This window comes from Cicer arietinum, chromosome 3, assembly GCF_000331145.2.
Source record: "Cicer arietinum cultivar CDC Frontier isolate Library 1 chromosome 3, Cicar.CDCFrontier_v2.0, whole genome shotgun sequence".
NCBI classification, from domain to species: Eukaryota; Viridiplantae; Streptophyta; class Magnoliopsida; order Fabales; family Fabaceae; genus Cicer; species Cicer arietinum.
The window spans coordinates 44,265,634-44,283,427 of NC_021162.2; the positions used below are offsets into that span (position 1 = coordinate 44,265,634).

The 17,794-nt window shown below is 28.9% G+C and overlaps 1 protein-coding gene across 8 annotated transcripts; it reads right to left on the reverse strand.

Moving 5' to 3' along the window:
• Positions 1-30: 30 nt before the first annotated feature.
• LOC140919619 (disease resistance protein At4g27190-like) lies at positions 31-17,541 on the reverse strand. 8 transcript variants are annotated; one of them, XM_073366097.1, is made up of 5 exons: positions 17,377-17,541; positions 16,692-16,742; positions 12,591-12,662; positions 8,095-8,213; positions 31-2,557 (listed from the first exon to the last, which is right to left on the reverse strand). In XM_073366097.1, the coding sequence occupies exon 5, from the start codon at positions 2,506-2,508 to the stop codon at positions 31-33; it is 2,478 nt and encodes an 825-aa protein (XP_073222198.1). In that variant the 5' UTR covers positions 2,509-2,557; positions 8,095-8,213; positions 12,591-12,662; positions 16,692-16,742; positions 17,377-17,541. The 8 variants fall into 8 exon arrangements, 6 of the variants coding, with proteins under 6 accessions (XP_073222198.1, XP_073222202.1, XP_073222200.1 ...); XM_073366101.1 differs by having other exon boundaries at positions 12,591-12,688; XM_073366099.1 differs by lacking the exon at positions 12,591-12,662.
• Between the last annotated feature and the right edge of the window lie 253 nt (positions 17,542-17,794).

The window sequence follows — 17,794 nt, forward strand, 5'->3', positions numbered from 1 at the left end:
AGTTAACGATATATTCGATGCCAGTGTTATTTATGATGGATAAATAGCATTTTGAACTCCACTTAGCTCTCCCAGCTCCATTTTAAGATCTGGAAATCCATCCAAATTCAATTCATAAAAAGCATTTTGAACTCCACTTAGCTCTCCCAACACCAAATTTTCAACTCTTCTGAACAACAACTTTATCCCTTTCTGGGAGTGAATGTCAGTGCCGTTTGTTAGCTGCAATGCCAAGGATCTTAACGCTTCATACTTATTAGGCATCCTAAAACCTCCAACTGAAAACATCTTGAAGTCTCCAATCACAATTTTGTAATCAATTAACCTGTCAAAGAATAAGTCCCTAGGCAAAACTGCAGTACTTGGGATGCATAAGTCTACAACTCTCAATTGATGCAAATGTTTTAACTGAGAAAGAAATGAAATTTGACTTTGGTTTGGCTCTCCATCTTCCTCCATTTTGATCAAGCTCTTTCTTATATACAACTCTTCTAAACAAGTCAACCTTGATATAAAATTTGGCGGAACCACCTTCATTATGGAATCGTCACTGATGTCAAATAACTGTAGCTTATCTAAACACCCTATCTCAGCTGGCAAGTTTTCAATTTGAGATCCAGAAAAGCTGAGAATTCTTAATTTTTTCAGCTCTCCTATGATGGATAAGTTGTCAACCAGAATACACCGCTCCAAACAAAGCATTCTGAGGTTTAATAGGCATTTAATCGAAGATGGTAAGCATGGTAAAAGAAACCCAGTCAATATTAATACTCTGAGTTTTTCCATTCCTTCAAAAAACTTCTCAGGTATTTTCAAAGAAGGATCATCACTGTCAATTTGGAAGAATTTAAGTTGAGGACAATTTATAACTTTAGGAAGCTCATCAATGATATCACAGTTGCGTATAGAGATAGCACTGCACCTCTCGAGTTCATCTTTGTCCGGCCAGTCATCTAAATTGCCATTTCTCAAAGCAAATACATTTTGCTCCTTGTGTGCTATAGACAAAGCAGCATCTTGAACCATATCATGCATACTGAAATGATCATTGGAACTACCATCCAACATCAAACTTGAGTCTTTTAGCTTTTGGATTGATGTATATACTCTATCACGAGCTTCCCTTAGCGTATAGACCCCTTCAAGTATACCCAATCCAAAGCAATACTTCACCAAGTCCATAATTAATTGTTGATGACCCATTTGAGCCCAAAGTAAGAAAATAGACCGGAGCTCCACACTTTCTAGATGATCATAACTCATCTTTACAGAAATCTCCATAGATTTCTGCACTTCACCCAGTTCCTCTTTTTTATGTTTTTCGAGTGTGGCTTCCCACACTAACTCGCTCTTATTTCTTAATGCCCTTCCAACTGTAACAATTGCCATGGGTAGCCCTGCACAATACTTTTTTACAATCTCCTGTTTAAATGTGGACATTTCATCAGGTATTCCAGCCACCTCCTTAAACAACATTAGAGATTCCTTATCATCTAATTCCCTCACACATATAACTGACTTGACTTCCATTTTACCAGACAATACTATTTTATCTCTCGAAGTTAACAAAATTTTGCAACCCTTATAATCACCAACAGTTCTTCCTTTTTTCACCATTTTGAAGTTAGGATCCTTCATTACATCAATAGTCATATGGCTTGAATCATCATCCATATCATCATCAAATGGAATTCCTATCTTATTCAAGTCTATTCTGTCCCAAAGGTCATCCATGACGACAAGGGTGTTCTCCTTCTCTTTCTGTAACCTCCTCCTTAGACGATCTGCTCTCACAGTCTCGCCTACCCCTTCCAATGTTAATCCTAACATGTAAGCAATTTCTTCCTGGATTTTCTGCAGGTTGGGATTGTCAGTTATTTCTACAATAACTACCACATTGAACAACTTCTTGTCTTGAGCTTTCTTAACAATTTCTTTGATTAAAGTGCTCTTACCCACACCACCTGGCCCGTGCACTCCAATCATTCTCACTGTAGAATCTTCTAGTTTTTTCATTATCTTTTCAATTGTATATTTTCGGGAACCAAATTCTACATAGCCAGCATTAAACAAAGCAGCATGCATAGATGTTGGCTTTTGCTGATAGGAAACTCCATCAAACTTTGACTCATCTATTAATAACTTGACATCCACTGCCATCTTCTTTGCTTTTCTGCCTAGTCTATCCCTGTTCCTCAAGTAATGAAATAAACCACTGGAACACCTTGTCTTTATGTGACCTTCTTCATTTTGAAACTCCTCTGTTTCAGTTCTAGTTTTATCCACTTTTTGAAGCCAAACATTAACATCACTTTCGATTATTCCTAGATTATCCTTAGCTTCATCTACTTCGTGTTCCAGCCTATCTCGTTCAAGTCTTAGCTTCTCAACCAGAACGTTTAGTTCACTGACATTTTCCTTGTAATAGAAGATGTAACCCACATGCCGAATAGTCAAGTCCAACACAACATCGATAGCTCTTTCTACAAATTTGGATGCATACTCCATACTTTCTTCTCGATTTTCTTGAACTAAGTATGGCTACATCTCTTTATTCCTAATGAATCAAAAAGTGGAAATATATCATGCAAGAAATAATTAAGAAAGTAGATGAAATTTGATCAATTAACAATCAAAAGTAGATTAGTAAATTCAAGCAATGATGTTTTTGTAAAACAAAAACAAAAACAAATGAACGAAATGATTGGTTTATTAAGAATTGATTAGTTCAACACATGATCAACTAAAATGAATAAATTGATTTGTTCATTTTCTGATTCTCCAAACAAGAGAACTCGGTATTTATAGGATACAACAACTATATGCGGTTTGTAACTGCCTTAAACAAAAAGAGACAGCTGTAACTAACTGATGAGCTGGCATACAGCTGGCTGCTGAGCTGGAAGCAATACAATGCAATAGAATATTAAACAGTTTAAGTACTCTACTCTATATACATTATCAGTCCCCCCACAAACTCAGGTTGGGAGCTGGTCGATGCTTAGAATCCTCCCTAAGTCTGTCTCATAAAGTATAGCACTAAGAATTGGGAAGCAGCTTCATAAAGGAACATAGTAAACAATTAAGGACTTGCTAAGAACGATTTATCTGACAAAGAAAATGTCAAGTATATCACTAGTGTCTACTTGCAGAGTCCATGTTAATGCTTCATAGCTCAAAGAAACTCCTTAAGGCGGATGAAAGAAAACTCCATTTTTATAAGAGATACCTCATAGAATAAGTGAACAAAATAGAAGAACCATAAAAATGAAAGACTGCACTGAATCTCCAAAACAACTAACTACAAGGCATAGGGAAAAGTTGAAATTAGAGGAAATAGATTTCTATATCAGAAACCGTGTTTACTTATCTTCAAAATTTAGTGAGAAAAAACAAAAATCAATTCTAATCACTTTGATTCGAACTCAACACAATCCCTTCCGCGGAAAATTTTGCAATGTTGATTCACATGCAATCAGAGGGGTAAAATGATAATCTTGTCCTCATCTACTCCACAGCTCTGTGCAGCATGAAACCAACGTCGCCGGAATCATCCGCGCCACTGCCCAATGATGTTGCCACCCGCCAACCTTACATCTCCCGCAGAACTAACCCAGCCAAAAATTGGTTTTAATTTTTTGTGTCACTTATTCAAGAAAGGGATTTTGTTTTATAAGACAGTCTCTAAAAATAGCGTATTTTTAGTATATATTTTCAAAAGTGGGGTAGAGTGATATTTAATTTTTAGAAAAGGGATAGTTTTTTAAAAAAAAAATCCTTCAAAAAAAGTATAAAACTGTTTGTTAAAAAAAATAAGGTGGATTATTTTACATATGAGTTTAATTTGCGTGCATTGTAATTGTAAAAAAATTTATACAGACAAATCACGATCAATCATGGGATTGACTTTATAAGTAATTATAATAAAAGGCAAAAATTATTAATGATTTATCGACTGTGACTCATTTTTACTTATAATATGAGATGGAGAGAGTAAATGATAAAATGTTATGGCATATAAGCATCGTTGAGACATGAGTGAGTACTACTTTAATGAATGTTAGCTTTTATGTGCAATTATTTCTAAGTTATAGGATAGAAAGAACATAGATGGTGATGAGATCCTAAGATGATCTCTCTTTACATGTAGAATTGATTCAATAATAGAACAAAAAGAATCAAGTTAATTTTGGTTGAAAATGTCATTTTTGTATGTCGTGACTTGTCTGTCTTGTTTTGGCTATATGTGGAGCTCTAAATGTCTTATTGAAGTGATCTTTGATTTATTGGAAAACTTAGAGAATTATCTACAATTTACTTTTTAGACTCAAAAACAAATTTAGTTTCTATAATGGTCAAAAACAAGTTGAAAGTTAACCATTAAGTTTTGGTGTTTTTATTATTTTATGGGGTTCATTAGAATAATAGTTAAATAAAATAAATAGGCACAAACAAAAGGGGTTGCTTAAAAAAAGTCTTTTGATTTTTCTTTGATTGTTTTGTAACTATTTTCTAATTAAGACTAGACAAAACAATTATTAATAAAGTTATTGTAGGCACTAGGATTAATGTTAGTTTATTGTGACTTTTCTTTTCTTCTACCAAACAACTCCTATTTATATGTTCCTCACATAGGTAGAAAACTTACATTTGAATGAAATAAAATATTTCTTTTTGAGAATTGTGAGTGAGATTTTCACCTCTTTGAGTTCTTGGATTGGAACTTGGTTGAATCTTCTCAGTGACTTTTTTTACCATTCTGACGATTCCTCTTGGCTTATCAATCATTTTTATTGGGGTATCTTTTTTTACCATCTCTTTCCTCAAATCCACATTTTGCTTATTTGTTTTTAATTTTCTCATATTTTTATCAAACTGTATTTTGGGTTTGTCATTATTTGGTATCAGAGAAATGTTCGTTTGAATTGTTGTTTAAAAAAAAATATATATGGTCATGTGTTTTTAGACATTGTTTGTAAAGTTTGAATATTTTTTTAGTGGTTCGTCATGGAAGACAAACCAAAGAAAAATGTTTTCTTTACTAGATGTCTTGTGAATAATAAGATATGCAATTTGGTTATTGATAGAAAATATTGGATCAACATGGCTAGTACAATTATGGTTGAGAAATTGGGACTTCTGTTTCTTGAGTATCCGCAATCATACTCACTTGAATGTCTTGAGGATTCATAATTTAAAGATATGGGTGAAGTAATGGTAATAAAAAAAGTATGTGTGTTTCAAGTAGTATAGCCTAATATCCCAAAATGTTTGACATTTATCTAAAGCCAATTACAACCCGAACGTCCTTCAAAAGTGTATGTGTTAGTTGCAATTGTGAATGCTAACTAGAATTTTTCAAACTTATGGTAATGTGATGCATGTTCCAGGATTTGAGTGATGAATCCATAACCCTTGTTAAACACTTGAGAGAAATTTTAGTGAGATTGGGTGAAGAGAGAGTTGAACTTGATGAATGAATGCTAAAGTGTACAAATTGTGTGTGTGTGTGTGTTTTTTTTTTTTTTTTGTAAGCAACCATGGAGCATGATGAATGTTTTGTAGTAGCTGAAACTTTGAAAATTGAGTTTGATTTGATTTGATAAATCGAGTTTAAGTTTGATTTTAACTGTACCAAATCTGAATTTAATTGTTGCTTGGGAACAAGCAACAAATTAAGTTTGGGGTTGTGATAACTCTTCATCATATGTATATTTTTCATTGTTTTTAGTCTTATTTATCTTCAATCATTAATTAAATTAAGGAGTTATTTGATATATTTTGTTGATTCTAGTTCTTGGATTTAATGAAATGTTTATGTTTTTATTTCCTTGATTAAGTAGATATTTTGTGTAGTTTTGCGTTGTTTATTTGTTTTAGTGTAGTGCTGAATTTTGGTGAAAAATCAACATGACCTATGTGGAGTATTTCAGCCATATCTGGAGTAGTAGATGTTCAATTGGAGTCAAATTAAGTGCAAATGAAAGCCAAGATTCATAGATACAACTTTTATGAAGACACGAAAACCAAATTCGAACTCCAAAGAGGAGAAAAATGCATTAAACACCATACAAAAGATGTTGTGCGCTTGAAGCGCGCATCTGAACACATTAAAACATGTTTTTATCACTTTTTAGGCATCTTTTTTACTATTGGGAAGTTTTGAGACTTGTGCCCTAGTAGAGAAACTCAAAGACAATTGTTTTTTACACAATTAGAGCAGTTTTATTAAGAATCAATCATGAATCCTTCTTGTAATTCTTCTTTAATCCCTATCTTTTGTATCTCTATCATGAGTAACTAAACTATATTTGTTAGGGATGAGTGAAACAAGATTTGAGACTTTTATGATGACATGGAAACCAAATTCGAACTCCAAAGAGGAGAAAAATGCATTAAACACCATACAAAAGATGTTGTGCGCTTGAAGCGCGCATCTGAACATATTAAAACACGTTTTTATCACTTTTTATGCATCTTTTTTACTATTGAGAAGTTTGGAGACTTGTGCCCTAGTAGAGAAACTCAAAGACGATTGTTTCTAACACCATTGGAGCAGTTTTATTAAGAATCATTTATGAATCCTTCTTGTAATTCTTCTTTAATTCATATATTTTGTATCTCTGTCATGAGTAACTAAACCATATTTGTTAGGGATGAGTGAAACAGGATGAAACCCTTATTTTTCTGATTTGATTTCTAGTTATATGAATGAGTTTATTGAGTTATTTTTCTCATCTATGTGCTTAATGCTTTTTATTGTTTGATCAACATTAAAATGTTCTACGATTCATATTTTGAAACGGAAGTTGACTTTAGGAATGCTTGATATGAGAAATTCATGATATTGTAGTTTAGGGATAGATGCGGGTCATGAAACCAATTAAATTTGTTGCAAAGCCAATAGTTTAAAAAGAGAATTCTTGTACCATAAAGATTAATTCTAATCATAAATCCACTAAGGAATTAGAGGTTACTTTGGAATTAAAGGTTCTGCCACTAAGGCATTAGGACAAAAATAATAAAGAGAATTCAGTAATAATTCAATAAAGAAATTTAGTAACTAGGATCAAATTAGAAACTAAGGTTGGATTCGAAGTGAAACTTATCCCTGACATTTTTCTTATAATAAATGATCAATTTTATTACCGTTGTTCGTTTTAAATAACATTTCAATCAATTCGAAAAAAATTTGTTCAATTTTAGTAATTAAATATAATTCAATAATAAAACACAATTTTTGAGTTCGACACTCGGTACTACCATTTTAATTATTACTTGTAACGATTCAGTACACTTATTAAAACACTGTCAAATATCAAATTCAGTGATTGTGTCGTGTTTATAAAAATCTATTGTATAATGAATCATCATTGTAGAAAAATGGTTTACTAATGAATTTGACTGAGAATTATGAGTAACTTACTATTTAAACTGTAGTAGTAAAATATTTCAATATTATTGTCATTATATATTTACCTGATGTGGTAGAAGGAATTAATGCAATTTAAGTATCTAAACATAAGTATATAAGGATTGCAAGTGGAAAAGAAATGTTGTTAGATTTTACTCCTAGTTCATGTTGAGACAAAATCTCAATTTAATGTTTTGATGAAAACAAACAAAAAGTTAATTAAGAAAGTTAATTATGATTCTAAAATGTTATGTTAATTTAACACATGCTTTTGAGTGAATTTAATTAAGAACAGAATCAAGCAAAGCAAAGAAAACAGCAACAAGAACATTAAAACAGAGAAAGATCTCCAGCTTCAAAAGTGTTCATCACAGCATGTTAATCAAACTTTTTCTACCTATTTAACAAAGAGTCTGCCCTGGAAATTTATTCATATAGAATCAGCACATGGCAAGGAACAAATAGGATTCATTCAAGCTCAAAAAGGTTATCTGATCTCTAAAATAAAAGGACTCAAAGTCAGACAAAAATCAAGACAGTTTGTAACTCTAAAAATCAAACTGTCAAGAAAGTTTGATCAACCTTGATATATGATAAGACATTGCAAAAGACATCCAGAATGATTAAAATAGGAACTCCAGATTGATTATTAAATCTCAAGAAAGTTCAATTTGACAGACCCAGATTGATAATCAATCTCCGTTTTCTGCATAACTTGAGCAGCTGAGCATTCTTTTATGCAATGGCTTATAATTCTTCTCCAAACTCCTTTAGCTACATTCAAGACTCAAGATCAAGACTGTACCATCCAAGATCAAGGGAGAAATGTCAAATGCTTTTTAACTAGAAGACAAAATTGCTTTAATGCTAAACCAGAAAAGTCAAAAAAAAAAGGGAAATATCCAGGATCAAAGCTGGATTATTTTTAATCTGATATATTGCCTTCAGTCAAACTTCAGAGCACTATCAACAGCTCTTTTGACCTTCATTAAAGGCCTTTAATGCCTATAAATAGAAGGCCAATATCCAGGATCAAATAAGAACTTCAAGTGCTATCAAACTCTCATAAATCATTCACATTCACATACTTGAAATTCTCATTTTCACAAAAAGCAATCAGTTCTGATCAATTCTATCTCACTGTGATATTGCTACTGATTTCTTTTTTAAGAATCGAAACTCAAACAAGAGTTGAGATATCTTAGATTCTGTCAAAATCAATCTTATTGTAAAAACTCAAACTATAAGAGTTTCTTTATAGTTTGTTTAGATTGCATTGAATCTTATCAAAGTTAGATAGGTGTTGTTGTTGCTTTCTGGGTGAAAAGTAATAGAGATTAAAACATATCAAGGTTGATCTAAGCTAGGTGCTGTAAAACCAAGAAGGTTCTTTGTTTTAAACATAGTGGAAAATCTCACGGTTGTGAGGACTGGACGTAACCCGAGTTGGGTGAACCAGGATATATCGTTGTGTGTATTTCTTCCCTTATCTATTTACTTTTAGTTTGATTGATTATCAAGTTAATTGCATAAACTGAATTATTGATTTTAACTAACCAAGAACGTTCTCCGTTTTCTGTTTTCACAATCAAGATCAATCTTGAGTTATTTTCTAAAGTTTTTAACATGAATTTTTAAAAAAGTGCATTTACAATTCAAACTCCCCTTTGTTGTAAATTGAAATTGCTACTTCAGTTCAATCATAAAAAGCTTTTATGTTATCTTAGATCTTATATTTTATATTAGAAGATGAGGTGGCCATAGGTGAGACGTTGCATCTAGCAATTGGTGGTGGACTAATTGTATGTCTATAAAAATCACATGTGTGTTCTTGAATCGTATTTATAGTAGCATTCAACCTTTTCTTATTTTTAATGGATGTAAAATTGTGAGATCCCCTTGGTGTGGTGTTGGTTGTTTGTGATAGAAAGCCACAGTCTTGTATTTGTTTTAGGGGTTGCCTATTGTCCTATTTTAATTAACTGCATGAATCTTAAATATGTGAGGTTATAATACATTATGGTTTTTTATTGTATTTTCAAAACTTTTTCTCTGAAATGTTAATAATTCACGTGCAAATGGAAAAGACACATATGTTAATATGGTGTCCACACACAAACTAAATCATAGATCATATTTTAATATTTTATTTGAGTTGTTTATTACTACTATCAAATCAGGGAATTAGTTTGATATTTGTATGTTTTGATTTTGAGTGTTTGATCTTCATTAAATTTAATTAATTTGATGTTAATATTATAGTCTTGAGTATGTGTAAAAAAGTAAGGTTGAATTTAATATTTATATTTATATTTTTTTTCATGCAACACATAATAAGGATCACCAAGAGATAAAAGACATTCTTCTGAGTCTAGTTGTCGGTCTAATCATGAAACTCATTAGGACTATCTAGATTATTTATGAACTAAGTTTGTTGTTGTTTTGCATTTTCAGTCACTTTATTAATGTTTTGGTTTTGAATATTTAAATTAATTTATTTGTTATTTTAATAAAATTCAATGTATGGTTGTTACTTTTGAATATATTATATGAATGAGATTTATTTATAATTTTATATTTGTGTATTTTAGTTATATGAATGAAATCTATGAATAATTTTCATTTTAGTTAAATTGATGAAAATAAAAACTACAAAAAAAATACCAAAAACTAATGTTTGCGATAGTTTAAACCGTCACCAAAAGTACATAGAGGCAGTTTGTAACCGCTGCAATACAATCCTAGAAGAAAAAAACTAGGTGCATTTAAAGACTTTATTGGAGGCGGTTAGAACTCTGGCAAACATTGGCAGCAGTTGGAACGACAATTTTTTTAACCGTCGCAAAACAATCTTGTGATGTATGAATTTGTGACAGTTGGAGAATTATCACAAACATCAAATTAAAACCGCTGCAAAATATTTTTTTCTTGTAGTGAATTCAGAAACTCTATCATACCATATCTTTCTAGTTAAAATTTTTATTCTAAATACAAGCTAAGTTAAAAACTAACATGATGTGATAAGAACAATAATTTACTCAATTACTCTTATTAAATATAATTTAAAATATAATAAAATATAAATATAAAAACAATTTATAAAATATAATCTAAAATATTAAAATGTAAATCTAATCAAATATAAATATAAAATAATTAGTAGAATTTGATCTTAAACTTAAAAATGAAATATTAATAATTAATTTAATTTTTTTATTGATTTTATTACAAGGATAGTTTTGTCTTTTTATATAATTTAATAAATCATTATTCAAAATTATAAAAATATGAAAATTAATTGAAATTTTAAAATAAATATAATTTGTTTACGAGGGTAACTTTGCCATTTACATATAATATATATATATATATATATATATACATATATTATATCTTTATTTATATTCTAAAAAAATAAAATAGAATTATTTTGTTACTCATAATTTTAAAAAAAATTAAATTGTTTATTTATTAGTGTCAATGGATAATTTTAAATATAAAATCATTTCATTACTTATTTAGTTTTTTAGTATTTTTATGTTAATTTATAAGTTTTTAAATATAATAAGTTAATTTAAAAAAAAAAACTAATATGTAATTGTTTACATGAAATGTGTATCATATACCTGCACATGTGTATCAATAACTGGATATGATAATGTTTATCGTGTCGCTATGATATCTTATTCGTATCCAGCTTTATATCATATTAGTTTTTACACCATAAACACCTAATCGTAATTATGTAAGAAACTTTGTATATACTAACCTTTCTGACTAAATCTATATAATTGTCTTGAGTTTTTTTTTTTCTTTCCCTTTTTATAAAATTCTTTAAAAAATAAATTAAATTAATTACTTTTTTTGTTAACATACTCTTACTATGTTATATTTTTTTTACAAGTTATAAGGGGACGGGATCTCTTACCATATAGATCAACTCATATTGGCAAAGAGGTGTTGTATAATATATTGTCAACCAACTCTTTAAATTAGGAACAATCATGAACACCACATACCCGTCACATATGGTCAATCACAATTCCCGAACTACTCACCAGTATGAATATAACAATTATAGTTTAAGACATCTGAAAGTACTATTGTCCTCAAGGATTTAGTCTCTGTTACTTAATTTTAAATGGTGTTTTAGTATATTATTTTATAGTTGTTTCTATAATTAGTCTCGACCACAATTAATGTTGAATAACAAAAATTTACTACGAGACATTGTGTGAACTTTTCAAATGACATGACCTCTATATGACAACTGATATTACTTTGATAATTTATTTAATTATTTTATATTGATTTAAATAAAAAACAATCAAATAAAATACTAAGTGGATTAAGACCCATTTTCCTATTTCATTCATCCTTTTGAAGCTTTACATTTTTTACACAAATGGTTTAGATTGTTCATAGTTAACACTTAACAGGGTTTAATGACTATATATAATTAGTGTAAATAATTTTACAATAACAATAAACATAAATCATTTATTGAATAATAATTTGATGATGAACAACCAAACGTAAACATAAATTTTTTAATTATATAGTTAGATGATAAAATCAAAGTTTACTAGACACGTGTAAAATAAGGTTACACTTACGAAACATCTTCATTTTTCTCAAATTAAAACGCCATTAGTTTAATCACATGTTATATTATGAATTTATGATAGCTTTGATTTCAAATATTTTTTTTAAGAAATAGTAAAAGCAAAAACAGCAAGTCATTAAATAATAGTAAATACAAGCTCACGCGTTTGAGTTGGCGATATTTGTTTTGGAGGGTCGTTACTCACTCTCTAATCTCATCTCAATCTCGATAGTATACACCTTTCCACTACTGTTAAGTCGTTTTTGTGTAGGTGGCATGCTCTCAACACCTCCACGCCACATCACACTTCCAAAAAACAATATTTTATTTGCCATACTTATCAAATCTCAACTTCCCCACTTCCAAAAAATACTTTATTTTAATATCGAGCTAGGCACAAAGCAAGTACATTTTTACCAAGGACACCTCTCACCTTCACCTTTTCCATACACATAATTTTTATCCTAAATTAGCATTTACAAATCTAAACAAAACTAGCAAACAATAGCATTGCAATCAAACACTACCATTTAACCAAAGTGAAAAATATTTATACATCTAAAATAATACCTTTTCTCCCTCATCCCATACTAATGCAAGTTAAGCACCTTTCCCTTTCAATTGTTGCCGTAAATCAAACCTCTGGGAGCAAAAAATTCAAGAACAAACTACACATAAAGCTATAACTAACTAGATGGTAAAAATAGAATCAAGTGAAACACCCAATTCAGTGCAACAATATCCAAAAACTTAAAAAGTAAAAAACAAACTTTCTTCACACATAACCCCACTTTCTGGTGCGTTTCAATATTGAGTGTCTTTTTACATATTTGCACAATAGGATTTATCGCTTTGTGCAGTTTGGAGGCCTTCTAAGAGCTCGGATTTTGTTATTCTCTAATATATAAGATCTATTAAAATGACTTAACAATAGTCATTTATATATCTCATGAGTTTTTCCATGCTTGGTTTGAAACAAGAGTAATTATTTTTCATATTGTTTAAACTACTTTGTTGTATATTTTAGGCCTGTTTAGTGTTTCCATGTCTGCTCTACAAATAATTATTGATTTATAATTACTCACTCTTTTTTTGTTAGTCCTAGCATTATGTATATTTAGTTTGTTAAAACTACTTTGCTGCATGTTTGGAGACTTGAGTTGTGTTGATACTCTTTCATGACAACATGTGAGTGTCTAAAATTTGATTTGATGGACTTGAACTATGGTTTCTATTGGCTTTATAGACTCTCAATTAGTTGAGAAATATGGGTCTGGATTTATTATTATTATTATTATTATTATTATTATTATTATTATTATTATTATTATTATTATTGTTGTTGTTGTTGTTGTTGTTGTTGTTGTTGTTGTTGTTGTTGTTGTACAATAATTTTATGAAATTTAAATAAATTGACATATTAATGAGTGTACGAGGTTTTCTTTAGCATTTCGAAAATATTTGATGGGTCAATAATTTTAGAACACTGACCGCCATTGTTGTCCTAAATGTAGGGGTGTGCAAAATATATAATTAATTGGACCATATCGATAAATTGGATTGCATTGCATCAAACAAAATCAAACCATTTAAATGGTTCATGAATTATACCACATATTTAAAACAAATCAGTTAACTAAATTAATTCAAAAATCAGTTTAATAATTTTAAAACTTTTTTAAATTCAATTAAGATTTTTTTCATAGAAAATTTTTGAAATTTATTTTTTTCGAAATAAAATATATAAACGTTATTTTTTCAAAAAAATAATTAAACAATTTTTTATTTTTGGAAATTTTTTGAGAAAAAATTCGAAAAAACATATTTTTCTAAAAAATTTTCAAATTTTTTTTTTAAAAATAATCGAAACTTTTTTTTGAAAAATTCTATATCTATTTTTCTCGAAAAAATTTTGAAATTATTTTTCCAAAATTTATTTTCAAAAAATAATCGAAACTTTTGTTCTCGAAAGTTTTTTTTATCGGGAAATTTTTTATATCTATTTTTCTCGAAAATGTTTTTCTTAAAAAAAATTAAAAACTATTTTCTTGAAAAAAATAGAAAGTTTTTTGTCAAAAGTTTCAAAATTATTTTCCCAAATAACTTGTTCAAAACCGATTTTAACTTAAAATTTATTCAAAATATTAAACTGGTTTATATTTATAAACCAATTTTAAATCGGTTCAGAACTGCATTGAACTTGATTCGAAATTGATTTTGAAAAACTGAACGACACCATTAATCTGATCAAATTTAGTGCAGTTTTTGCACTATAAACACCCCTACCTACATATATATATATTTCTCTGTACACATATTTTGTTTTAATTGAGAACTTTATTTTTTTTGGTGATGTTTGATATTAAATTTTTTACACATGCGTTTTGGTATTGATATAAAATAGTACTTTGTATGTGTTGTCCTGAAATCTAATAATATAAAAGTAATTGTATGGGTTTCAGATTCACTGTTTTATTTGTTTCTTAAATTGGGTTTTTCCTTCTTATGTCAAGTTCTACACAATTTATTTTATTTAAATCTAGGGACCTTTGTTTATGTGGTTTTTTTACTAGGATTGAAACAAATGCAGATTTGTAAGTGAGATGTTTTTTAAATTATTGGTGGGCCTTGTAAGGGGAAAACAATAGCATATGGATACTGTATCGGAAGTAAAAAACAAAACAAAGAAAAATGCTTCATGCATGGTATTGATAAAACAAAATAATAGCTGATGGATATTGTATTTTTTGTGTTTCTTAATATTAATTTTTATTGATTTAAGGTTACTCTTTGTTCAACTTCATTGAATTATTACATGGTTGACCAACTTTTAATTGGACCAAACAAGGCTCATCCATGTCAATTTAAGATTGTAAGTATCTTTGGTTTCCATAAGCTAAACTAATAGAAATTATTGGCAATCACAATGGATACTAGAAAAATCAACCTTTTAAATTATGGTTGCATTGGTTTAGATTTCAGTTTTGTATGGGGCATTGTGGTATTAACATGGCTTTATTCATGATGGGTGAGCTTTTTAATGATAAATATTGCTGTCGTTTTAAATTCCAACTTATTGGCATAAAATGAGTTGCTATAACTGTGCCTTCAATTATGATTATTTGAGATTCACACTAATCATGTTTTGTTCGGTTTTACAGTATATAAATTGATTATATGCTGTGTGTGAATTTACCTGTTTTTTTTCTTCTCATCTCGAGTTTCTACTTAATTAATTTGTGATTTTGTTTGGACTCTACTCATTCCCGCTTGTTTCCCCTAGAACCTGGCCAAGTTTCTTTTATCTTCAACATTATGCATCTCTCAGCAAATATGTTATTCTCAACTTTTTTCTCCATTAGTTAGTGCACTATCTTTGATGATTCGACAAATACAATGATTTTGACTAAATTATTGAATATGTACATGAGACATATATAGATATGAGTTTAAACATTGCTCATAAACCACGTTCATGATGAAAAAAACACTAAGACTCTAAGGTGTCTATGTGGTGTATGAGTGTCCATACATCACTCTAAGATCAACCTAAGGGTAAGACTATCATTGAAATCACTTTAAATCCTTAGAAAAAATAAAATTTTTATTTTAATGCTGATCCAAGGGTGAATCTCATATTTTACTATTTACAAATAAAATTTTATCTAAAATTAATATTGTCTCAATAAAAGTTAAATTGATCACTTTATTTATTATCAATTGAAAAAGAATTATTACACAATATCGATTACATTTGATTAATAAATATTTTTTTTTGTCAAAATATAATTTATACTTAAATGTCTACAACTAAATGTTTATAATTTTTTTTAAAAATTATTTTACTAAAGTACCATTATGAGATTTAAAATGCGCGATTTTAGAATCGTCTCCAACGCAGAATCGTCTTAATATTTTTGGAGGTCCTGTTTGAATCTATAAAATTGGCCCTAATAAAAAAAAACAATTTTGAAAATTATAAGTTATTTTAAAATATTATATTTTTACCGAATAAAATACCAAAAACTCAAACTACTTTATTTAAACTAATCAAAATAAGTAAATTATAAATAACATCTACATAAAACTTCAAGCTAATACTAAAAAATCAATCATTTTAAAATCAAGAGCATCCCAATTTCTTGGATACATCAAACAAATGTTCAAATGGGCTTACTTGCTCTACATTGTCCTCTTCATTATCAAGTGAATTATTCAAATTAAAATCATCAACATCATCACAAATTCACAATGAACAATATAAACATCATCATAATCATTTTCAATGGACACGTTATCAAGAAATTTGAACATCAACATTATGATTTTCAACTAAAATTAGTGGTTCTTTTATAAAAACTTTATCAAGAGCTGATGTTTGAGATTGAGTTAAACCTTCAAATCTTTTCTTTTTTCTTACACTTCTCATATCAAAAATCACACTTTTTAATTTTAAGAGGCATAGTAAAAAAAACTTGAAATTTCTCACAATTGTGTCAGCTAATGATCAACTCTACAACGTTTACTAGCAAACAATCTAATAGATTACGAGCAAACAAACGATCTTTTAGTACCATTGTAAATCACAAAATGAGTAATGAGTTGTTAAAATCTAAAACCCTAACATTAGATTAAACTCTACTAGATAATGAGTTCATTCAAGATTCTAACCTTGGGTGGTGGCGTCTGGTAGATTTTAGCCGCTGTTGCAGATTCACAATGCTGGATGTGGAGAGAAAATAAAAGTTGAGAGAAATTAAGTTTAATATCTATTTAGAGCGAAGATAGAAAAAAGATAATTTCTTTTCAGATGGGTATTAATTCTTGACATAAAGTGCAAATATAAAATTGTAGAGTAGTGTATAAAATTAAAGATATCAATATAATTTTTCAAAATTCAGGTTGCATGGAGCGGCCCTGGACCAATCTTAAATCATTGTTGACAAAAACATAAGTTATATGTATTCGTATTAATTATTTATCATGTTGTATTAATAACTTGTCAAAAAATGTATTATCTCTTATTTGATATTGAGATATATTGTAAAACATCATTACCATTATGTTTATCAACATATAATAATTATAAATCATATAAAATGTATGTATCCTTAAACGAATTTCTCGTTGCACGGATATAATTACTAGTTATATTCGACATGCAAAATGTTATACTTTACTGACAGACAAGTTAATCTAGAGTTGCTGTTTATTAGCTCATGCAAGCTTATATCAATTTTGTTTTCGGGTCTTGGATTATGTTTCAAATTGTATTATGCACCTTGTTAAAACGGAAATGAAATAGATTTAACCCTGTAAAAAAATAAATTGTTATGTAAGTTTTGAAGGAACTAACCTCACTACTTGGAAATGGATGACCATAAGTTGTGATTTGTATTCATAATTTGTTCATTGTTACAACTAGTATACGAAAAACTAAAGTGAGGATTATTACCAGAAGAATACTAAAAGAGAAAATGAGACGTGGTATGAATGAGATCAAATGAGATATTCACTGAATATAAATGTTTGTAAACTAAGCTTTATATAGAGTAAAGAGAGTGAGAAAAAAAAAGGGCTAAATTGTATCTTTGTTCTTTTAGGTTATTTTTGTAGTCTTTTAAATCTTATTTAATTCTTAAGTTATAAATATTGAATATTTTAATTCTTCAAAACAAAAAAATTATAATTTAAGAAATTAAAAATAAAACAAAAAAAAGTTAAAAGATTAAAATATTTAAAATTAATTGAATTTTAAAAAAATTAAAATAAAA

What these genes read in the sequence shown, in the direction of transcription:
- LOC140919619 (XM_073366100.1), bottom strand. Translation starts at nt 2,508, where the DNA reads ATGGAGTATGCATCCAAATTTGTAGAAAGAGCTATCGATGTTGTGTTG.